The sequence below is a fragment of the Triticum urartu genome, chromosome 4A (assembly GCF_056163025.1).
Source record: "Triticum urartu cultivar PI428250 chromosome 4A, HENAU_Tu73, whole genome shotgun sequence".
NCBI lineage: Eukaryota > Viridiplantae > Streptophyta > Magnoliopsida > Poales > Poaceae > Triticum > Triticum urartu.
This window is the reverse complement of record NC_141876.1, coordinates 557,280,600-557,304,140: the sequence shown is the minus strand read 5'-3', so window position 1 is coordinate 557,304,140 and position 23,541 is coordinate 557,280,600. Positions and strand designations below refer to the sequence as shown.

The following is a 23,541-nucleotide window of genomic DNA, read 5'->3' as shown; positions in this document are numbered from 1 at the left end:
TCTCATACTTCACTTAGATTATTTTGAGAGTCTTTAATAGCATGGTAATTTGCTTAAAGTCTTAATATGCTTGGTATACAAGATTAATAATAAAACTTTCTTATGAGTGTGTTGAATACTATGAGAAGTTCGATGCTTGATAATTGTTTTGAGATATGAAGATGGTGATATTAAAGTTGTGCTAGTTGAGTAGTTGTGAATTTGAGAAATACTTGTGTTAAAGTTTGTGATTTCCGTAGCATGCACGTATGGTGAACCGTTATGTGATGAAGTCGGAGCATCATTTATTTATTGATTGTCTTCCTTATGAGTGGCGGTCAGGAACGAGCGATGGTCTTTTCCTACCAATCTATACCCCTAGGAGCATGCGCGTAATACTTTGCTTTGATAACTTGTAGATTTTTGCAATAAGTATATGAGTTCTTTATGACTAATGTTGAGTCCATGGATTATACGCACTCTCACCCTTCCACCTTTGCTAGCCTCTCTAATACCGTGCACCTTTCGCCGGTATCATACACCTACCATATACCTTCCTCAAAACAGCCACCATACCTACCTATTGTGGCATTTCCATAGCCATTCCGAGATATATTGCCATGCAACTTTCCACCGTTCCGTTTATTATGACACACCCCATCATTGTCATATTGCTTAGCATGATCATGTAGTCGACATCGTATTTGTGGCAAAGCCACCGTCCATAATTTCTTCATACATGTCACTCATGAGTCATTGCATATCCCGGTACACCACCGGAGGCATTCATATAGAGTCATATTTTGTTCTAAGTATCGAGTTGTAATTCTTGAATTGTAAGAAAAATAAAAGTGTGATGATCATCATTATTAGAGCATTATCCCAATGAGGAAAGGATGATGGAGACTATGATTCCCCCACAAGTCGGGATGAGACTCCGGACTAAAAATAAATAAATAAATAAGAGAAAGAAAAGAGGCCATAAAAAAAGAGAAAATTCCCAAATAAAAAAATGAGAGAAAAAGAGAGAAGGGACAATGCTACTATCCTTTTACCACACTTTGCTTCAAAGTAGCACCATGATATTCATAGTAGAGAGTCTCTCATGTTATCACTTTCATATACTAGTGGGAATCTTTCATTATAGAACTTGGCTTGTATATTCCAATGATGGGCTTCCTCAAAATGCCCTAGGTCTTCATGAGCAAGCAAGTTGGATGCACACCCACTTAGTTTCTTTTTTTTTAGCTTTCATATACTTATAGCTCTGGTGCATCCGTTGCATGGCAATCCCTACTCACTCACATTGATATCTATTGATGGGCATCTCCATAGCCCGTTGATACGCCTAGTTGATGTGAGACTATCTTCCCCTTTTTGTCTTCTCCACAACCACCATTCTATTCCACCTATAGTGTTATGTTCATGGCTCACGCTCATGTATTGCGTGAAAATTGAAAAAGTTTTGAGAATGTCAAAAGTATGAAACAATTGCTTGGCTTGTCATCGGGGTTGTGCATGATTTAAATATTTTGTGTGGTGAAGATGGAGCATAGCCAGACTATATGATTTTGTAGGGATAACTTTCTTTGGCCATGTTATTTTGAGAAGACATAATTGCTTTGTTAGTATGGTTGAAGTATTATTATTTTTATGTCAATATTAAACTTTTGTCTTGAATCTTTCGGATCTGAATATTCATACCACAATTAAGAAGAATTACATTAAAATTATGCCAAGCAGCACTCCGCATCAAAAATTCTGTTTTTTATCAATTACCTACTCGAGGACGAGCAGGAATTAAGCTTGGGGATGCTTGATACGTCTCCAACGTATCTATAACTTTGATTGCTCCATACTATATTATCTACTGTTTTGAACATTATTGGGCTTTATTATCCACTTTTATATTATTTTTGGGACTAACCTATTAGCCGGAGGCCCAGCCCAGAATTGCTGTTTTTTTGCCTGTTTTAGGGTTTCGAAGAAAAGGAATATCAAACGGAGTCCAAACGGAATGAAACCTTCGGGAACGTGATTTTTAGGAAGATTATGATCCGGGAGACTTGGACCCTACGTCAAGAAAGAAAACAGGAGGCCACGAGGTAGGGGGCGCGCCTACCCCCCCCCCCCAGGCGCGCCCTCCACCCTCGTGGGCCCCCTGTTGCTCCACCGACGTACTCCTTCCTCCTATATATACCTACGTACCCCCAAACGATCAGATACGGAGCCAAAACCCTAATTCCACTACCGTAACTTTCTGTATCCACGAGATCCCATCTTGGGGCCTGTTCCAGAGCTCCGCCGGAGGGGGCATCGATCACGGAGGGCTTCTACATCAACACCATAGCCCCTCCGATGAAGTGTGAGTAGTTTACTTCAGACCTACGGGTCCATAGTTAGTAGGTAGATGGCTTCTTCTCTCTTTTTGGATCTCAATACAATGTTCTCCCCCTCTCTTGTGGAGAACTATTCGATGTAATCTTCTTTTTGCGGTGTGTTTGTTGAGACCGATGAATTGTGGGTTTATGATCAAGTCTATCTATGAATAATATTTGAATCTTCTCTGAATTCTTTTATGTATGGTTGGTTATCTTTGCAAGTCTCTTCGAATTATCAGTTTGGTTTGGCCTACTAGATTGATCTTTCTTGCAATGGGAGAAGTGCTTAGCTTTGGGTTCAATCTTGCGGTATCCTTTCCCAGTGACAGTAGGGGCAGCAAGGCACGTATTGTATTGTTGCCATCGAGGATAACAAGATGGGGTTTTCTTCATATTGCATGAGTCTATCCCTCTACATCATGTCATCTTATTTAAGGCGTTACTCTGTTTTTAACTTAATACTCTAGATGCATGCTGGATAGCGGTCGATGAGTGGAGTAATAGTAGTAGATGCAGGCAGGAGTCAGTCTACTTGTCTCGGACATGATGCCTATACACATGATCATTCCTAGATATTCTCATAACTATGCTTAATTATGTCAATTGTTCAACAGTAATTTGTTCACCCACCGTAGAATACTTATGCTCTCAAGAGAAGTCACTAGTGAAACCTATGGCCCCCGGTTCTATCTTTATCATGTTAATCTCCTACTACTTAGTTATTTCCTTTGTTATTTACTTTGCCTTTATTTTACTTTGCATCTTTGTCACAAAAATACCAAAAATATTATCTTATCATATGTATCAGATCTCACTCTCGTAAGTGGCCTTATAGGGATTGATAACCCCTATTTGCGTTGGTTGCGAGGATTTATTTGTTTTGTGCAGGTACGAGGGACTCGCGAGTAGCCTCCTACTGGATTGATACCTTGGTTCTCAAAAACTGAGGGAAATACTTACGCTACTTTGTTGCATCATCCCTTCCTCTTCGGGGAAAACCAACGCAGTGCTCAAAAGGTAGTAACAACCTTCATCAATGGGTCGGCCCAGCCGAAAGTATCTCCCACGCCATATATGTTTGGGACGTATTTCAAAAAAAGACCATCCTACCCTTTATTATGAAAGGGTATCGAAGAATCTCGTGCGTTGATGTGTTTAAGGGTGTTGTACCAAAGAAGAAGTGAATAAACAATCTTCTTAAGTCTCTATCGCCAAGGGGCTTCATTTTAAAAACAATATCTGCTTGAACGGAGCAACATGTCGTAGCCACATCCTAAATTCTTGTAGTTGTTATTAGTCGGCTGCCAAGATTATTTTCTGGGAAAGCATGTTGAATAACACGCCATGCATATATATCCCATATATCATCAACTATGGTCAGGTACCTAACAATAAATTCACCACAATGTTAAGTCCAATAGCATATATTTTTTAAGTAGTGTTAAATGTGAAAGTAGAGAGAAAATAATTAATTCGTTGAAATATAAGTTATGATCAAAGTATAAAAGAGCCATGATAATTCGCTGTATTACCTAACCGGTGAAAGGTATAAATTGAAGTTTTGAACATTTTCTATTTAGGAAGGATTATCTAGACACGAGAAACGTAGCAAACTATTGAAGCAACTATAAGTTATTTGGAGGGGAAATAGTTTTTTAGGTCTTTAGGGATATTGATGATTTTCTTCACTAGGTCTTTTTCTTTTCAAACAAAGCAACGCAAAATACACTTTAGAAAACAACTTGGTACCAAAAAATGAATTATAATACAAAGAGCAACCGCGGAGGAGGCGCTGAACACGTCGGAGAAGAGGTGTCGTCGATTCGTCACCGTCGTCAACCGGTGGCTGGAGTAGTTGCGCCGCTTACCTCGTCGTCGATGTGGATCTGCGCCGGAGGAAAGCTCGAGACAGGGAAAATGGTGGCGGGAGTTTTGCCGCTGCGATCGCCCTAGCTATATAGGTCGACCGAATCGGCGAGCGGTGACGCGAAATCATCCGCCGCTTTTTCGGAGACATGCACGAGCTCCTGCCATCTTCGTAGCCGCAGAAGGTCAGCCTCGTGTTCCCTTCCCTTGCATTGCTCGAGCCTGACTCGTTGGAAACTGCTGATTCGGACGTTCCTAGCGGGCCTCGCTGAGGAGTGCTTTAAGTTTTGTGTGGGACAAGATTCTGATGCGTGCTAGACAACCAAACAACCGTTTTTTGGCTGGGTTTAATGCGAGCAAACCAAGCGCGCCGGGCATCTCCAACGACAACCCGCAAATTCCTCCCGCATCCGTCCACAGACAAGAATGCGGAAGGACGCCATCCAACCGTAGCCGCATACATTTTCACAACAACTCGAACCATCTGGACAAAATTCGTGCAAACACAACCGGATTTCATATAAACATGACGGATTTCATATAAAAATGCCGGATTTTCATATAAACATGGCAGATTTCATTACATTTACATCAACTAAGTGGTGCTAATCCGGCTCTGGAGGTATAATAATACCTAATCTAAATGGCCTCCCGCGGGTCCCTTTGTCTTCCTCATGTCCGGCAGCCCGATCATCGGACTGTCGGGAGCCCCGGAGGTATATGCTTCAGCGCAAAGGACGGCTCACTTCCCCACCGCTCATCGGAGTGGAACCCCCGGCTGATGCTTTAGCGAAGGGGAAGGCGGCGCTTCCGCTTCTATGGACTCCGTGCGGGATCGGCGAAGGTCCTCGCAAGAGAAGAACTGGGCAAGACACCGACTGTGTACACGGCGTCGCCTCGGCGTCGGCCTTCATGGGACCCAAGCGGCGGTGATCTCTCGTGTTCTACTTCTCCTCGATGATGGCGACAGGCGTGAAGGCACTGGCATCGACTCGTTGCTCTCTGCGTGCCCGAGTTCTGTCTCTGTCTACATGGCACGGCCGCAGGCACGGGAGGCGCGGGCGCAGACACGGGAGACGCGGTACGATGAGACGTCGTCGACGGCAGCGACGACGCCCGCGCCGTCGTGCTCCCCTTGCTACTCCTCATTGAGCTGGTCTGGAGCAGAGAGTTGCTAAACCACGCGCTGACTTGGGGCGGCAACTTGCTTCATCGGGCTAGGCGGGGGAGGTAAAGCAGCGAGTTGCCTCGCTCGTATCCGTTGGTCTCGACGGGCCATCCAGCCGGCTTGTATCCCGAAGAAATGCTTTCGGAAGTCATCGAAGAGTGGAGAAAATGGTGAAGGAGGAGATGGGGTAGCGGCGGAGGGGTGCGATTCTTGCCCAACGTATGACCTCGTTTAAATAGAGGGCGGACAGAAGGAGCTCGGCCGGCGTTGCGTTTAATGTTGGCCCGCTCATGAACGGACGTGTGGCCGAAGTGGATTTCTCAGCTTCCACGCGGGTTTAATGGAGGTGTATGAATGCAGCGAGGAGGCGTGTTCAGCCGGGCGTGCAGCGGCGGTGTCCTCGGGCGACGCGCCGTTTCCATGGCAGATGCAATGAGAGATTGTGTCCGCCCTGAGCCGCCTTCAATACGGAGCGGTGCGCTCTACAGCGGCATGAATGCGGGCAGCTGCCGGCGGGCGAAAAGTGTGTGCCGGGGAGGGGGAGGGGGGGTCAGGGCGGTCAGAAGCGGGCTTAGGATCGGTTCGGACTCCCACAAACCTCCCCAACTTTTGTTTCCGGTTTGCGAAAAAAAACCGTCCGGATTGTTCCGCAAACCGACACAGGTCTATATTGGATGGCTTCCGTGATCCAGACAACGCGGTCCGGATGGTTGCGGGAAGTTTGAGAGTCCGGATTGAAGATGCCTTTAATATTTCGAGATTTGAGGGTCAGCGAGGCCCTTAATATTTCGCTCATACGCCAGTGAAAAAAACATTTCGCTCATACGGATCGTACAGTATCTTAGCAATATTCGGAAGTCACAAAAAGAGAACAAAAAGTGCGAATCTAGAGGTACCTGCGGGCACGAGATCGCCCATCCATCCGTGCGGCCGCCACCCACGGATGCCGTTAAACCCTAACTCCCATCTCCCCTATTTCTAGGGTTTTTCTCACTGCCAGCACGCCACTACCCCTCCCCACCCCCCTTCAGCAGCGCAACACACCAACGCCGCCGCCGCGCCGCCAGCCCGCCGGGAGCACCGCCGGAGAAACCAGCCATGGATCGGTACCAACGGGTCGAGAAGCCGCGGCCGGAGGCCGCCGCCATCAGCGAGAACGAGATCCGTATCACCACACAGGGCCTCATCCGCAACTACGTCACCTACGCCACCTCCCTCCTCCAGGTACCGCACCATCCGCCACCCCCGTAGCCACCGGCTCAGGCCCCAAGGGGGCAGCCTCGAATAGGCGCCGTATCATCGGTCAGATCTTGTGGCGGCACGTCTTAAAATGGCAAATTTGGGCGGAATATTCTTCCTGACCCCATACAGCATCGAACGTGACTGTTGATTATCGGCCGGCCACTGATATATACGGCAATGATATCTTGTTTTGCTTGCATTTTTTTTCTGTGAGATTTGGTGCTGCAGTGTGATATTTTCCATGCCGTCTTAAAAAGGAATGCCATCTGGTTAAGGATATCTGCAGTATCTAAGTTAGCGAGTAATGGATTTACGGAATGCGGACATAGCATTATGTTGTCCTACCGGGGTGAGTGATCAGGGACAGGGAGGTAGTTTTTTGCTTATCTTGGATGACAGGTGGTAGTTTTGGTATGCTAATTGGACAGGGCCACATCAAAGCTCTAGCTAATCTGAAGATTTAAGGGCCTTCCGTGGGCTCTTTGATGTTACAGGCTGTATGATATACTCTTGTTATCTGAAATACAATAAATTCAGCGTCCCTTTGTCGAGTGCAAATTGGCATTTGTTGATGTTTACTCTGAATGCACTGAAATCTTTAATAATCTTGAGCTTATCGAATTTAGTTGGTAGGTACATGAGTCATCAGTCTGGATATATAACAGATTCAATCATGTTGGCAAAGGCTTGTATTCTCTTGGTGTGAGCCCTTCATCGTGGAGCCAATTGCTGCCATTAAAAGGAAATGAGATTGAAGCCAGAACATTAGTGGCTTTCCTGCCCTGTCTATCTTTTGTAATGTCAAACTGGTTTCCCTGCTGGTCCTCGCATGCACCTAACTGATATTGTTTCTGTAATGCTGCCAGCAGGCTTTGCTGTTTTGCATTTTCATGGATGCTACTTGCTATTAGTCATTGCCATTTCCACAAGTTACAGCCCTCTTTTGTTGTAGGTGCGATATCGCACCACTTCCCGGAGTCTGTTTATTTTGTAACAATTGTTTCAAAGTTGGGGCGTGCCACTCAGTCTAAAGTTCTCAACCTTGATCCTTATAAGGGCCACACATCCATGCAATCCTTCTTTGTATCAAGGAGGATGCATCATGTAACAATGTGGTAATTCCACCGTTCTTCTACAACCATGACCTGCTACACCACTTCTGCTGGGTGTATAGTTTATTACTGTGATATGTGGTGCCATCTGTACTTAGCTAACTATTACAGCTCACCCGTATCACATGTACCTGTATGCATACAGTGAACCTTATAAGTTGTTCAAATCAGGAAAAAAGGGTGAAAGAAATTGTGTTGAAGGCCATGGGACAAGCTATCAGCAAGACAGTGGCTATTACCGAGATCATAAAGGTTGGTCTGTTCTTAGCTCTCTTTTGATACCATCATTTGGACTCCTTAAAATTAACTAGCTCCATCTAATCACAGAAAAGGATCCCTGGGTTGCATCAAGATACAACGATCAGTTCAGTCAGTATTACTGATGTATGGGAACCCATTGAGGAAGGCCTTGTACCGTTAAGTATTGCAAAACTATATTGCTTGCTGATTCCTTGGATCACCCTCTTTGTTAGTGTTTTTATATATGTCATCTTGTTGCAGATTGGAGATGACTCGTCATGTTTCAATGATCTCAATCTCCTTGTCACCTAAGGAGCTCGACACAAATTCACCCGGGTATTATGTTTGACATGTTTTCCTTCCCATGATTTGTTTTGAAGCATCTAGGATGCTCTACCTTGATTTCATGTGTACTGTAATATACAATTTTATGTGATCTTGTAGATATCAAGCTCCATTGCATGCAGAGCCACTTAAACCAAGGTACCAGCAAGTTCAGCGGTATCAACAACAGCACCAGCCAAGACAAAATCAAGGTCAAACAGGTGAACATACAATCACTAAATGTAGTTTGTCTATGTTACTGATTGCTAACTTGTTCCATGTGCATTGAAGATTCATATGTACGTGGAAGAGGCAGAGGGAGAGGAAGGGGCTGGGGTGGTAGGGGAGGGTATGGTGGAGGTTATGGTGGGTATGATAATAACCAAGGAGGTTATGGTGGATATAGCAACCAGGGAGGATACGGCCACAACCAAGGTGGGTATGGCAATCATGGAGGTTACGGCCACAACCAAGGTGGGTATGGCAACCAGGGAGGTTACGGCAATCAGGGAGGGTATGGCCAAAACCAAGGTGGCTATGGAGGGGGTTATGGTTATGATCAAGGTGGATATGGGGGATATGGTAAGTTCTATCATAATTTTTTTTTGTTTACTGTTATTCAAGGTTGCCCATCAGCGAAGTATTTATGATAATCTAATCCTTACAGAAGTGGAGTTTAGTGTTTGACTGCTTCAGTTGATTTTTTTGGATGCTTTTTTGGGTCTTCCCTGAAGATCGTTACAAAAAGTTGGGGTGTTACACTATACATACACAACTATGTGTTCTCACCATTTTATCTTGTCAGATAATGGTGGCTGGAATTACAACCAGAACAGAGGCCGTGGTGGCGGTGGGCGAGGAAGAGGCAACTGGGGATACAGTGGTATGTACAAATCACAGCAACATACAGTCTATTTAGGCATGAATTGAACTTTCTGTTGGTACCCACCTATCTTGTGCATTTACTTCATCTTGGTACAAATCTAAGTAACAATAATTTCTGCTGCTGACTGATGTCTCCATTATGGCAGAACTTCAGTGAATGGTATTCGTGACGATAGAACAGGGTTTTAATCACCAGTAATAAGATTTCAGTGCTAATCTGATTTCCCTTTAAACACATTCAGAAAATGAGTTATACATATTGATAAACAAAGAATAATTTCTTCACACTTGCTGTTTTATCTCAAGTTATATATTTAGACCATGTGCATGTGTACTGTGATTATTTTCCAAGCCTGAACTTGTATTTGAAACCATGATTGAAACAATAACTGTATGTGCTTTAGAGAAAAGATGCAGTTTAAATGATCGCTATCCTGGGCATTAATTCAAAAGGTTCGAAGCTTGCTTGTATAGATTTAGTAAGTCTTTAAACAATACAGCACTGTGTATCAGATTCGGTTGTCTTGTTCTTGCATAATAAGCCTTTAAACAATCAATCATGGAATCTGTCCATCACAGGTCCAGGATACGAGCGCGGTGGCCGAGGTGCAGGCGGCCCAGGTGGCCCAGGCGGCAGGGGCTACGTGCGGGGCCGTGGTCGGATGGGCCCTGGCCGCGGGCGCGGGAACGAGAACTATTAGGTCACATAGTGCTGTATTGTTGCAAAAAAGAGAGACAAAAGGTACGCGTTCTGTGAATCGGAACCGAACCTTGGCGCTGTTTCATTGTGAACCATCGACTAGGCTTCCCAGTTTTTAGCTATAATCGCCAATGGTATCGGTACCATTGCTTCCATTCTGTGGGATTTTGACAAGCATGTTATGTTGTTCCTGGGACACCTTTACTGTATCTAAGAGTGCAGTTTTGAATAGTAGTTCATCTGTTTACCAGCTTTGCCTTTCCTAGCTCCTTGCCATCTACTCCCTCCGTTCGGAATTACTTGTCTCGGAAATGGATGTATCTAGATGTATTCTAGATACATCCATTTCCGAGACAAGTAATTCCAAACGGAGGGAGTAGTATGCTATAAAAAAGATTGTTTGGCCTGGGTAAGGATTTGTAGCTTACTGACCTGGGCGAAGAGAACTGAAGCTTATGTACTGTGAAAACTATAGCCCCAATCCAGGTTGCTCAAATTCGCAAAATCAGCTGGAAATCTAGTTTGACCCTCTACGATAGACCCTGACCGCTTCCACCGGACATAATTTTTTTTGGGAAAGGCCACGGGGCATATCTGGGTAAAAAACCTCACAATCAATTAAGGTGTTTAATTGAAATTGGGTCACCTGACCAAGTCAACAATTTCTCAAAGCTCTCATTCAATTCTTTGATACTGTACACTATTGTGGTCTTCAGTTTAGAACTTGGTCATCTGATTTTGACCGGACCAATAATATCTCAAGAAGCTCTCTCATTTAGTTATTTTATTAATTCATCATATTCCCTAATTTTGAAGCTTTTTTTATTTGATTGAGATATTCAATTTTGAATTTGGTTTACGATTTTGATTGGGCCAACGATTTTGATTGGGCCAACGATTTTTGAAATCAATCAACACCAACCGGCTAGAAAAACATATCTACCCTGTGCACCCTCTTACCATCTAGACAAAAAAAAGCGAAGGGGTATTAGTTTTTTGGAAAGTCAATTTTCTTTAACTTTGATCAAGTTTAGAGCCAAAAATATCAACACCCCAACATTAAGCCAAAAAATTATGAAAATTCATTTCATTATGAATATAATAACACCAATTTTGATATTACAAATTTTGATATAATTCTTCATAAATTTGATCAAACTTAAAGAGGTTGGACTTTTATAAAAAGTAATAGATCTATATTTTAAAACAAAATGAGTATTTTTTTTCTTCACAATCTCAACAACACCAACGACGTAGCAAAGGGCGCCCAACCCTTCAAGTGATTCCTGAATCTAGTTTGAGGGGTCTGTTTGGATTGAAATTTGATAATTTTTGTAGGACTTCAATTCATAATAAATTTTCTATGTGAGCTCACCATTTTTTAGAACAAATTTGTACACTTCAATTTTATATAAGATTAGTGAGATGTGGAAATTTGCACTAGTGCTTTACATAAACTTAATAACTGGCAGCCGTTTCTCAGGGAGGAGCCACCAGCGAACGGATAGTTCTCCCTGGGCGGTTCGATCACTATTTCGGCCTTTTCTCAGTGAGGAGGCAATAACTGGGCCAGTATAGTACTCTTCCCAGCCTGATCACTATTTTCCAAAAAAAGTCCAAACCTTTTGCCATATTATAAAAACAGCAGCTAAAATGAATTTTACTCTAGATAATTGCCATCCCCAAAAAAAAAATTACTCCACAAAAAGTTTTCAAAAAATTGCGCGTGACATACTTTTTTTTAATGAATTTTGTTCATGAGATGTTTTATGCCATGTCACTGTGCAGAAAAATGCCATGTTTGCGAGAACATTTGTTCTTTGTTTTTGCCATGTACCAATACAAAATGCCATGCCACAGTAAAAAAAATTCTAAAAGTTTGCCATGCTCTTAATAATACAAAGCCATCATCTTAATAATAAAAATGGCATGCTATTAATAATTAAACTATCTTGTACAAAAACAAACTTGACTGGTGAACATTAGAAAAAATGTTCAAATTTGCCATGTGAGAAATTTTGAAAAATTATAAAAGCTGCCATGCATTTTTTAGAAAAGAAATGCTTGTACCTAAGAAAAAAAACATATTTTGTCATCTACTAGAAAAAGGAGAAAAACAAGGAGGGGCCAGGATTCGAGCCCATGTCTCACGACACTAACCAATGCAGTGGGCGGTATTGTTTTGAATGGGATAATGTTCGTCGGGTTTTGTATCACAGCGAACGAGTTAAAAATATGATGTGTCTCCTATCTCCTTCGCCAAGGTTTGTGCAACGAAACCGACGGAAGACTGAAGAGGGAGCTTTCACTGGGATAGGACCACTGGCGAATGATCGTCAGCTAACATTTCCGAAACCTTTTTTTGTCATTTCCTAGAAAGAATCCTGATCTCATCAAATTTCTGCAACTTGCATGTAGAGCACATAGTCAATTTTACAGATTCATATGTTGTTCTTTGTTAAGAATTCCATAATTTATGACGTATTAGTTCTGCACTTTTTCTTAGTTCCGCATTTTTAGATTGTTTCAACTATCTAACCATGATTGAGCCTAAGTATGAAACAAATTCAAATTATTACTAATCCTAAGGATTTCTCTGCGGAGCACATCATCAAAAAATGTTCCCCAGAAACTCCGATTACAACATAGACGCACACACTGTCACCACCACACACCTGCTGAAAACCGAGTTGAAGTTGCGGAGCTTGAATATTGACGAAGTCACCACAGGTGTCTCGCTGTCGAGAGATACTCGCCTCCCACTGAGAGAATAATCCGCATTAATGAGACATCAAACCGTCAAACCCGGGGTTTGATCTCTGGTGGATTGAGGATATCACTGACCTCCTAACCACCCAATCATTGATTGGTTCTTCATCGCAATTATTTAGAAAATACTTACCTGCAGGTTTTTTGATCAAGTGCCCTCCATTCAATCGTTTACTAGGCCCACATGAGGTTGACCAATGGATGCCTGTTTTCCCGGCTCCACCGAGTTTGCCTCCAGGAAGGGGGAGGACTCTTCATGTCCTCGACCTTGAAGAGGTCCATGCAATTCTTCAATCACTCCCTATACCCCTCTCAAGGGCCAAGTATGCTTGAAATCATGGAGCCGTGGAGATCTTGGAGTGCCCGTTAAAATCAAAATCTATCTATGGCAACTGATCTGAGGTAAGCTACCAATTGCCGACCAAGTCCAAAAGCGCCATGGCCTCAGGAAGAGACAGATTATGCATCATTCGTAATCAACCTAGGATTAGTATCACATTTTATTCTCTTGTGTGATGGCACAATTTTTGCAGTTTTATATGGGATACACTAGCGTGTACCGTGTAGGTGAGCACCCTCGTCCTTTGCCAAATCTTCCATGCTCATAAGCTCATTCAAGGCATTTTTGGGCAATAACAGCCCCTCATTTGACTGGAGTTCGCCATGATAATGTGGGCCCTCTGCAATACTAGGAACAAAGCTCTAACACTGCTAATGCTTTTAAAAAAGTCACCGTCTATTTGCGACTGTTGAGCGGGAAGGACATGGAATACTTGGACTCCCTCATTTACGGCATGGGAGCACAAGTGAAGGCGCTTCGAGCAGGAGCAACAGAGCAATCCTCCTCCTACCTTTGGGACATTTTTGCAACCCTGTCCCATTCCGACAATCTGTATCATTCGTTTTATCTTTTTCTTTCATGATATGTATGTCCTGTTGTAAGACAACATCCCAGACTAATTTGTTACCTCTGCTTTGTTAAGCGCTTTATTTATAAAATCGGGTTATAAGCTTTCTTTCTCTAAAAGTTTTATCGCTTGTGTTAGTAGCAGTACTACTTGCGTAATATGTAGTACTCCCTCCGTTTCTAAATATAAGTCTTTTTAGAGATTTTAATATAAACTATATACGGAGCAAAATACTACATAGGGAGCACAATAAGTGAATCTACCCTCTAAAGTATGTCCATATACATCCGTATGTAGTCTATATTGAAATCTTTAAAAGGATTTATATTTAGAAACGAAGGGAGTAGATGTGTAGCACATCTACCTCTACAATAGAGGCGATCCTACTAATTATCATGCAAGAATGCGTTTAAGGAGTTGAATTTTGATTAAATCGCCAATCAGTCACTGGGGATAATACAGTTCTCAATTTAGTGGTCGACTCTAGCGGCTCAATGGTCGTTTATCATGATGTTCACAAATGTGTGGGTTGCAAGCATATAGACAAGGAGACGTCCTCATTCAATGCACCAAATTCATGCGACTACCTTCCTTTCTTTCACCCTCTCCGCAAAATTATGTTTTTCTTTTCATATTTGCAGTGCTCAAACGTAGTCATCTTTTCATCCCGGTGCGTCTGAAGAAGTGATATCTCTTCATCGTTGGCGTCACCATGTCCACAATAAAGTTTAAGCATCCCAAGTGTAACATCGTTTGGAACGCTACTAGCAAAATGCCCCTTATGTTCCATTATATAGTGCACATATTTTTTTCATAAGTCAACTTCATAATTTTTTTATCGAGTTTATAAGAAAAAATATCTTCATTTTTTGGGGGGTATTGCAGTTGTAGATTCAGAAACAGTTTAAATAAAGATCAAATGTGAGTCAAGCCGACAGTTTAGGGCTAGTTCTTTTGGGCGGCTTAAAAAATAAGTTGTCTCTTCCCGGCTTAAAAAATAAGCCACCCCTAATATTTTATGAGACTTCTAAATTATTTATTCCGTAGCTAGTTTAGAAGTCCTAATGAATAAGAGAGGCGGCTTATGAAAAAAGCTAAGGAGAAGACGGCTTATTTTTTAAGCTACCAAAAGAACTGGTAATTAGAAAGAAAAGGCGAGCTTCCTTACAAAGAAAAATATTGGTTGGCTGGTAAATAACCATGAATTTGACACAATGAGGGTATATACAATAATGCTATTATAAGAGTGCCACGTAAGCTGAATACAGAAGTGGAGGAGACAGAAACATGAAGAAAATGACTGCCTTCTCTTAATTAAGAAATGATCTCTTAGCTGTAATATCTCTCACTACATATTTATGTGTATCTTGTTATTGAAGATAACATTGAAAAATAACCTATAATATATTATTTTTATTGTCATCTCTAGATTACATGGCGAACTTAAGATAATATATCTACGTGTGCCCTGAAAGCTGTACTTCATCCTATCCATATTAATTATCGTTCAAAACGAATGTATCTAGCACTAAAATAATATCTAGATACATCATAAAATAATATCTAGATACATTAATTCAGCAACAACTAATATGAATCGAAGGGAGGAATAGTTTTGACGTGCAGATGCGCCATCCATAACCCAACCTGGTGAGTGCCACGTGTGCCGTCACGCTAACGAGAAGGGGGCCGATTTTGTCCATCATCAGGCGCCAGCTACTGGACGCTGTCGGATGAACATGCCCGACTAAGCAGGCTCCATCCAACGAGTCCACTGAACCATTCACCACCGAATCTGGATGCATCCCCGTCCAGGTGCGTCGTTCGGTCGGCCAGATTCATCCGATCGGCCGTCTGGGCTATATATTACAGCGACAGCTCCCCCGCCAGCCTCGACACCGTGACTGACTCGGCCGTACGGTATCGATTCCCGCCGGAAAAGGAATCAGCGGCGAGCGCCATCGACGGAAGCAAATCATTAGGTATCTAGCTAGCTCCTTTAAGAGAGAGAAAAAAAAGAGTTATAGCTACTTCTAGGCGGAGGTCGACATGGTTCAGGCCGGATTGGCTCAGCCGGCGCCGAGCACGGGGGCGCCGGCGATGGCGGCAGCGGCAGCGGCGGTGCACGTCGCGCTCAAGATCCCCTCCGGCGGCGGGCCGTATGCACGGGCCAAGCACTACCAGGTAAACCCAAGCACTAGCTATGTACTACTCCTATTCATTTTCTGGACGATGAGGGATGTGAATGGTGGCCTCCGGGCCGGAAGGATCGAATCTATCTCACCTCGAAAACACTTTGTTAATTGGCTGTAATGGGATTGAAGTGCTACTTATAGTTAGACTATTCAGTTAGAAGTTGCAACATAGTACAACCTCTACTTCCTAAATATAAGACGTTTTGGTAGTTCAATTTAAATTGCTACCTGTAAAAAAAAGTTCAATTTAAATTGCCAAAACGTTTTATATTTATAAACGGAGGTAGAAGTAGTACGGAGTAGTTGGTTAGATTTCATTCAATATACCCCGTCTTAGTACATGCTGGTGGTGGGCTGGTGGCCACACTGCTTCGTTTAGAGTAGTTCAGAATCGTCACGCAAGACGGTTTCTGCACCCAGAGTAGCTCTTCCAGCATCTACATCACAAGGTGGAGTGGCAAAGCATTTCAAGGAAATGAGAAAACAACAAATTTCTCTTTTTAGTTTTTGTACGAAAAGGCAAAGGCCATATATTAAGTAGTAGAATATATCATTACAAAAGCACCCTTATAAATAAAAAAAATACTTCTTCATCCTGTATCCACCGATAGCATGCTGTGAGCAAAGCTCATTGTCATCTCTGGCATCCGTCTCAACGGAGCAAACTTGTTTAAACTCATGATCTTGTAGAAGTAGTGGCCATACAGTGGTCGATGTAGACCGAAAAACGCCAACGGCCATGATCTACAGAGCAAATCGTTGCATCGGAGAGGAAAACACTGGAGAGGGCCTATAGCCCCAGTTCCTGCCAGACACAAATCTCACTCACTCCCAAACAAGGCCGAGACTGGTCAACCTTTGCCGGTCAGAACTGGAGATGAAGGATCAAGATGCACGGCCATGTTATCCGATCCGCATTGTAGCATCACCGAGGCAAACCTATTGGTGAAAAAAAAAACCAGACCTGAAGAACTAGATTCACACACCAGGGGCGGATCCAGAGATAAAATGATCCAGTGTGCTAGCATAGAATCACACATATTTTTCATCTAAAGATAAAGATGGGGGTGTCACATTCTATAAAATCATGAATCAATGATATGAAGAAGCACTCCCGGGCGAGACGACAAGACCTTATTCCATGCCGATGACGCCATAACATCTCACCACCCCTGACTGGAGACAAAACCTAACTTATTCCTAACCCTACTACCACCGGACCGAAGACCAAGGGTCACTGCCCCCTCACGTCGCCGGAATGACAGACGGGGAGAGGGTACCCGTGGTCTCACCGGGAAAGAGGGTAAATAGTCCGCCGCCTCTGGTGGAGGAGAAGAGAACGACCCGTACATATAGAAGATCGCCTGCCCGTTGATCCTTAAGAACAACATCATTTCTAAACGACCACATGGGCCAAACATAGAGCAATGGGCACAAGCATTGTCTTAAATCTGCGTTTATGATTAGTAGCCAGTCCTCGTATATACATGGGGCGGAGCAATGGATCCGACCAAAAGGAAGTGATGTTCCATTTGAAACAAAAGTACGGCAAAAGAGATGTCCTAACATTTAGCTAGTGATCACTTTTCGTCATTCTTCAAGCATGCAAGCGCCGATTTCATCAGATCATAAACTAAGTACAAGGTTCCATGTAACGAGAAATAATCACTCCCTTCGGTAGGATTTAGAAGGCGCAGTTTGTTTATCCAAAGTCAAAATTTTGAAGTTACACTTACAGTAACAAAATTCTGTGACTGGAGGGTTTAACAAATAAGTATGGACTTGTACATGAGCGGAAAATGATCTATAATTGACGACTATTTCGAATAAATTGGTTCATCAGCTAGTGGAGAAGGACCTGGACGCGTCGATCGCGTGGTTCTGGAAGGCGATCGAGACGGGGGACAAGGTGGACAGCGCGCTCAAGGACATGGCGGTGGTGATGAAGCAGCGCGGCTACCTGGACGACGCCGTGGACGCCATCCGGTCGCTGCGCCACCTCTGCCCGGGGAAGCAGTCGCAGGAGTCCCTGGACAACATCCTGCTCGACCTCTACAAGGCCAGCGGGCGCACCAAGGAGGAGATCGAGCTGCTCAAGCACAAGCTCCGCCGGATCTACCACGGCCAGGCATTCCCCGCCGGCAAGGCCACCAAGCGCGCCCGCTCCCACGGCCGCAAGATCCACGTCTCCGTCCAGCAGGAGACGTCCCGGGTGCTGGGCAACCTCGCCTGGGCCTACATGCAGCAGCGCAACTTCATGGCGGCCGAGGCCGTGTACCGCAAGGCGCAGATGGTGGAGCCCGACGCCAACAAGGCCTGCAACCTCGCGCTGTGCCTCATGGAGCAGGGCCGGCTGGGGGACGCCGAGGGGGTGCTCGCCGACGTGGTCGCCGGCGCGTTCCGCGACGGGAGGGAGAGGGAGCACGGCGGCGGGAAGGTCGTCAGGAAGGCGGAGGAGCTGCTGGAGCGGATCAGGGCGGAGATAGGCGGCGGCGGCGAGAAGGAGGCCGGGGAGGAGGACGGCGCCGAGGCCGACGAGATGGCGGAGCTTCTGGACATGGTGGCCAGGCAGTGGGCCGCGCCGTACCGGAAGAGCCACCGGAGGCTGCCCGTGTTCGAGGAGATCACACCCTTCGGCAGGGAGCAGATGGCTTGCTAGCTAGAAGCTCATGAGAACTCAATAGAAGCTGTGAGTGTGCAGTAGCTTGATCAGAATAGTGTGAAGCTCGTGAGAACTCAATAGAAGTTGTGTGTGTGTGTGTGCAGTACTGCAGTAGCTTGATCAGAATAGTGTGAAGCGTACGTGTTAATCAATGTGACATACAGTATGTTCTATGTTGGTGCTCATGTATGTAGATGTGTTGCATGTGCAGTGTACAAGTTCTTTTTGGCGGTTTCATGTGTACAACAATTTCAGTGTATATGTACATATATATACTACCAATATATTTTTGGTAAATGATTCTATTCACCCGACCCAATCATCCATGCTGGCATGTCATGCGGGTATAGTGCCTCAGACAACTTCCTTCTTTTGTACAACATTCTCTTTTCTTCTCTCCCGGATAATGTCTCTTTTCTCCAACCCCTCTCTCATGAGTTCCTCCTCTCCCATGGGATCCCCCTGCAGGCCAGTGGCTCATATCGCTAGTTCACGACCACCATGGACGGCGCTAGGTGACTCCCCCTCCTCTCATCATTTCTCAAATCGAAAGTCAAGTTGGAGCTTGGATCCAGATGTTTTCTCCAGCTCAATCAAGTGCGATGGAGGGGTGAGGGGGAATGAGTTTACTCACCAGATTTGGCAATAGCGATGTTCCGACAAGCCAGATTTTCCATTGCAATCTCAAGGCGGTGAGACGAGGGACCCAAATGTTGACGGTGCAAGGTTAGTGATTTTGCACCTTTTCCGATGTTGCCCATATACATTTTGTTGCAAACATACGATCAACATGTTGTGATATTGCTACAAATGTTTGCTTTTCACGATACAACTGTTTTCACGTGCTACAAACATTGGTTTACATGATGCATTTGGCGACAATTCTTTTCAGGGATTTTGCTTCAGCCAATGGAGATTTGTTGCATACACATAAGAATGTGTTGCTTGGGTGTGTTTCAAATGACGTGACATTCTTTTACCCTGTTAGGGTATCTACAGCCATAATTGGCAAATTTGGTCTCTCAAACGTCCGCGGACGCATCCGGTCAGTGTCCGAATTTGTTTTGTTTCAGACCACCATTTGTGCGTGCATGCAACCATGTCACCAAATTATCCGGTTGGCATGTGATTGGTGGAGAGAGAGAGAGAGAGGGAAGAAAGAATATAGAAAGAGAAAATGTGATCCGGGGTGGGCCGCATCCTACGTGGAGAACTGTCCAGACACACCCGTACATCCCCATATCCTCCCCATATATGAATTGTTTATGGGGATTTGCGGAAAACCCAAATACGTGAGGACAACATGAGGGGAGGGTGATCGGGTGCCTTTTCTCTTTCTCTCTCTTGTCTGTGCAGTGACCTGGCCCGGACGCTTGGGGAGGATATGAGCGGTTCGGTTGTAGATACTCTTATTCATATCACGAGTAAAATGATGCGGCGATGTTGCAAACATACATAACAAATGTTGCGCGGGGGGAAGAGGGAGGGGGTGGGATATGCTGGAATGTCAATTGCGCTGAAGATCACGATCTTAGGTCTAATTGGACGATGTGGATTTATTTCTGCCCGGTCAACCCATAGCTTTGCCCTTTTTTTGAACAAACTTGGAGTTAAAAATTCTTTTTTTTCACAAATACATATATGTGCTCTTTGGGCGCCTGAAAACATTTACGAAGAAATATTTTTATTTGTAGGTAAGACCAGAACGAAAACAAATAAATGGTTCTATAATGGATATACTATCATAGAACCACATTTGTTTTATCTTAAAAATTAAAACATAACTGTAAAGATATGTAGAGAACATCTATATGCAAATGTGGGTTAAAATTTCAACTTCTTTTTTTGGAGAATAAAATTTCAACCTTTTCAGAAACCTATGAATTTGCCTTTTGAATTAACTTTGAAAATCCCATACTCCATGGAGCCACCACACTCCAGCGACCCTACACAGGCACCAAAGGTGGTGTCGACCTAGGATTGCGGGGAAATGACAGTAATTTCACAAGGAGAGTTCAGTGTATGTTGGACCAAGGAAGTGTATGGATAGTGTTAAGATATTCTAATGCAGCTCCCTAAAAAAGGTAAGATGCTCTAAGCTTGTTCAAGAGCCATGAACACAGAAGCATATTTCAGGAATATCAAATCGCCGTACGGAATTGCAGTAAAAGTACCTCATCTGAATTACAACAATGCAAAATAAATATTTGGGCATTGACTCTTATATATTGCGAGCCTTGGGACCTAGATATATATAACTAAATTAAAGAATGCGATCAGCGGAAACTATAATAACACTGACATATTCTAGCATCACGACGCTGTTGATGGTGATTGCACTCTCTATGTGATTGTTTTCTCGGAAACAGCGCTCTCTACATATGTTGTAGCAGCATGCCCTTTAATTTCCCCCTTATTTCCTTTCCTGCATTTCTTTCTTCTCTTCGACAATGCGACGTCAAACTGAAGGCTATAGCAGTAGTTAAAACAGTGGGGTGAGGTGAGCAGTGCACTCTCCAGTCACATCACCAGCATTTGAAGTCGCGGCAAACTGTCAAGATGATGCAGAGGATCAGCAAGACAATGATGCCAAAAGCGATGAGCTTTATCTTCATGTTCTCCCACCACATCTTCTGCCGTATCTTTGTTCCTTGCTTCTTGAAATCTTGTGCCTGCAGGCAGGCAAATATGACCAGATATGTCATGCACCGAGGATGGTGACAGAGGAAAGAAAAGATCGAATCGAGGTGCGTATGAGTATATGATACCTGTGAGCGGAGATCCTCGGTCTTATCGACAAGCAGTTCGATTTTCTCACCACGATCTAGTACCTGATGTACAGGTTGTAAGGAAAAAAGTAAACACGCCGAAGCTTCAGAAATGCCCCGATAGGGATCACTATCAGACTGAAAGTAGAATTGACATGCACCTTTTCAATGTTTTGCATCATCACTCCCTTCACCTCTGAAACCTGAGCCTTCACTTTTGCAAGCTTGTCAATTTCCTCAGGATGCAGGTCACAATACTTCATGTGTTCTTTAAGCTTAGGCCTGGAAAAAGACATCCACTGTAATAGTAACTCACACTGTTTATATTTATTTATTTCTGAACCATGCATGCTCATATAAAGTAGCTAGCACCCATGTATTGTAATGATTCGGTATTCACATTCACATTATATGATAAGATGAGACTTGCTGGAATTTCGAAATATGTGTGCACAGATATCACGGGAAGTACCCAAATTCTCGTTTGAGGCTATTGGGACCAGCAGTTTTGGCTTTTCCTCCGCTGTATTTCTTGGCGAAATCCTCCTTAACCCTCTCAATGAAGCCGATTGGAAGTTGCCGACCAGCAGACTCGGTAGCAACAACACAATATGCTGAAAATCAAATGCACGGTTACATAAAAAACTGACTGAATCTGCTTGACTCTTACATAAGTGTCCTACACTTACAATTTTATCTCTACTATTGAACAACAAAGCCAAAACAGAATGCAGTGAGTTATCAATAGGAAGATAATACTTCTAAAGTATCAGAATACTTTACAGGGATACACGTCATTCTGAAAAACTGATGTATGCGAATTTGGTGAAATTTTAATTTCTCGTGTGCGATTCCAATATAAATGGCTTCAAAGAGGACCCCATACACTATGTCAAGGAAAAAAGTGTCTAAAATTGTTATAGACAATGACACGACACTGAAAAAAATTACCGCACGGCAGTAACCACCCTACTCATCGCAACATTATCATGATAACCATGTCCTCAACCAAAAACATGAAAACCACATTTATCAAATCAGACAAGGCAAGCAAGTCAGGTATCACATTTTCCATCATCATGCTATCCATAAGTACATAACAAGAATGAAAATCCATTCGGATCAAAGTACTCCCTCCGTCTCACAATGTAAGACTGTTTTGCAAAAATGGGACGGAGGGGGTACCAAACAAGAAAAGGAGGTCTCCGGCATTTGTTGCCTTCTGCGAAAGAAATGCCTTGATGGTTTCAAATTATGTAGAGGCACACTTAGATTTGCCTAGATCTTGACAAAGCCAGTTCACCTAGCAAGCATCAAGCCAACAAAGTTGTATTGATTCTCCACCCCCAATTCACCATGTCCATGAGAAATGTGAACATTGCTGAAGACATGTAACCTATTAAACCGAGAAGGTCAGCAATCAAGCCAATGCCAGATCGCCAGCGCAACCAGCGATCGAGAACACGTGAACGCACGCACGAATCATACAACTCGATGGGAAGACGACGGATCAGGCGGGTTGGGGAGTGGGGCATTACTGAATCCATCGTGGATGTGGTAGTTGAAGGTGTGGCCGTCGCAGTTGTAGCTGAGCCGGTTGTTGTTGGGCGGGAGCTTCTGGAGGCACTGGGCAGCGACGGAGGCGAAGTTGCCGGAGGCCTCGGCGTGGTCGGCCAGCACCGTGGTGCCGCGCCCCACGAAGCTGTAGACCAGCTTCTTCGGAGGAGGCCCCATCTCTCCGGCCGCCGGCGCCTGGACGGAGGAGGGGAGGGGCGGAGGAGGAGGAGGATCGGGGTGGCGAGTGGTGGGAGAGCGCGCGGGGACGGTGGGAGCGGGAGCGTTAGGAGATCGGAAGGGGTGGCGGGGAATTGTGGTCGTCCCGCTACACAAGCTAAATTTAGATCTTGTGGTGCTTTTGCTGGTTTTTGTATTTATTTTGCAAAGCAAATGTGCTGAGTTTCTTTAGACCATACACATCCGCAGCAAGCCTCCTTGTTGCACATCATTTTCACTTTCTTAACTTCTTTTACTTACTTTAGTACTTCGACGACTTGATATTGGTGCTCGCATTCTTTTGGATTCATTTTAGGTCTTTTGACGATATGCATCCAGTAAAAGGAGACGTTTTCATCGACTACGAAGTGGCGACTTCGTCAATTTCAAAATAATGTGTCGGCCCAGCTCTCGGAGATACTCCCTCCGTTTCTTTTTAGTCCGCATATAAGGTTTGGTCAAAGTCAAGCTTTGTAAAGTTTGATTAACTTTATATTAAAAAATATAAATATTCATAATATGAAATCAATATTATCAGATGCACCACCAAATGTATGTTCATATTATAT

The 23,541-nt window shown here is 43.9% G+C and overlaps 3 protein-coding genes across 4 annotated transcripts; 2 read left to right on the top strand and 1 right to left on the bottom strand.

Moving 5' to 3' along the window:
- The first annotated feature begins 6,367 nt into the window (after nt 1-6,367).
- Nucleotides 6,368-10,144, top strand: LOC125552746 (uncharacterized). 2 transcript variants are annotated; one of them, XM_048716418.2, is made up of 8 exons: nt 6,368-6,618; nt 7,920-8,000; nt 8,076-8,164; nt 8,250-8,324; nt 8,433-8,524; nt 8,604-8,894; nt 9,118-9,195; nt 9,777-10,144. In XM_048716418.2, exons 1-8 carry the CDS (start codon nt 6,493-6,495, stop codon nt 9,896-9,898), a joined length of 954 nt encoding a protein of 317 aa, XP_048572375.1. In that variant the 5' UTR covers nt 6,368-6,492; the 3' UTR covers nt 9,899-10,144. The 2 variants fall into 2 exon arrangements, with proteins under 2 accessions (XP_048572375.1, XP_048572374.1); XM_048716417.2 differs by having other exon boundaries at nt 6,369-6,618; nt 8,433-8,533.
- Nucleotides 10,145-15,366: 5,222 nt separating this feature from the next.
- On the top strand, nt 15,367-18,736 carry LOC125552747 (protein SULFUR DEFICIENCY-INDUCED 2). Its single transcript, XM_048716419.2, has 2 exons — nt 15,367-15,758; nt 17,613-18,736. Exons 1-2 carry the CDS (start codon nt 15,624-15,626, stop codon nt 18,426-18,428), a joined length of 951 nt encoding a protein of 316 aa, XP_048572376.2. The 5' UTR covers nt 15,367-15,623; the 3' UTR covers nt 18,429-18,736.
- A 1,835-nt stretch (nt 18,737-20,571) lies between these two features.
- On the bottom strand, nt 20,572-23,025 carry LOC125554180 (putative vesicle-associated membrane protein 726). The gene is made up of 5 exons (XM_048717775.2): nt 22,738-23,025; nt 21,672-21,813; nt 21,361-21,481; nt 21,200-21,262; nt 20,572-21,103 (listed from the first exon to the last, which is right to left on the bottom strand). The coding sequence occupies exons 1-5, from the start codon at nt 22,931-22,933 to the stop codon at nt 20,957-20,959; spliced, it is 669 nt and encodes a 222-aa protein (XP_048573732.2). The 5' UTR covers nt 22,934-23,025; the 3' UTR covers nt 20,572-20,956.
- Nucleotides 23,026-23,541: the final 516 nt, after the last annotated feature.

Excerpts from the sequence above, each read along its gene's own strand:
- LOC125552746 (XM_048716417.2), top strand. The coding sequence starts at position 6,493 with ATGGATCGGTACCAACGGGTCGAGAAGCCGCGGCCGGAGGCCGCCGCC. Across the intron at positions 8,165-8,249 it reads ATTGAGGAAGGCCTTGTACC|ATTGGAGATGACTCGTCATG; the intron begins GTTAAGTATTGC and ends ATCTTGTTGCAG. Across the intron at positions 8,325-8,432 it reads CTCGACACAAATTCACCCGG|ATATCAAGCTCCATTGCATG; the intron begins GTATTATGTTTG and ends GTGATCTTGTAG.
- LOC125552747 (XM_048716419.2), top strand. The coding sequence starts at position 15,624 with ATGGTTCAGGCCGGATTGGCTCAGCCGGCGCCGAGCACGGGGGCGCCG. Across the intron at positions 15,759-17,612 it reads CACGGGCCAAGCACTACCAG|CTAGTGGAGAAGGACCTGGA; the intron begins GTAAACCCAAGC and ends TTGGTTCATCAG.
- LOC125554180 (XM_048717775.2), bottom strand. The coding sequence starts at position 22,933 with ATGGGGCCTCCTCCGAAGAAGCTGGTCTACAGCTTCGTGGGGCGCGGC. Across the intron at positions 21,482-21,671 it reads AGCCTCAAACGAGAATTTGG|GCCTAAGCTTAAAGAACACA; the intron begins GTACTTCCCGTG and ends GTCTTTTTCCAG. Across the intron at positions 21,104-21,199 it reads CCGAGGATCTCCGCTCACAG|GCACAAGATTTCAAGAAGCA; the intron begins GTATCATATACT and ends GCCTGCCTGCAG.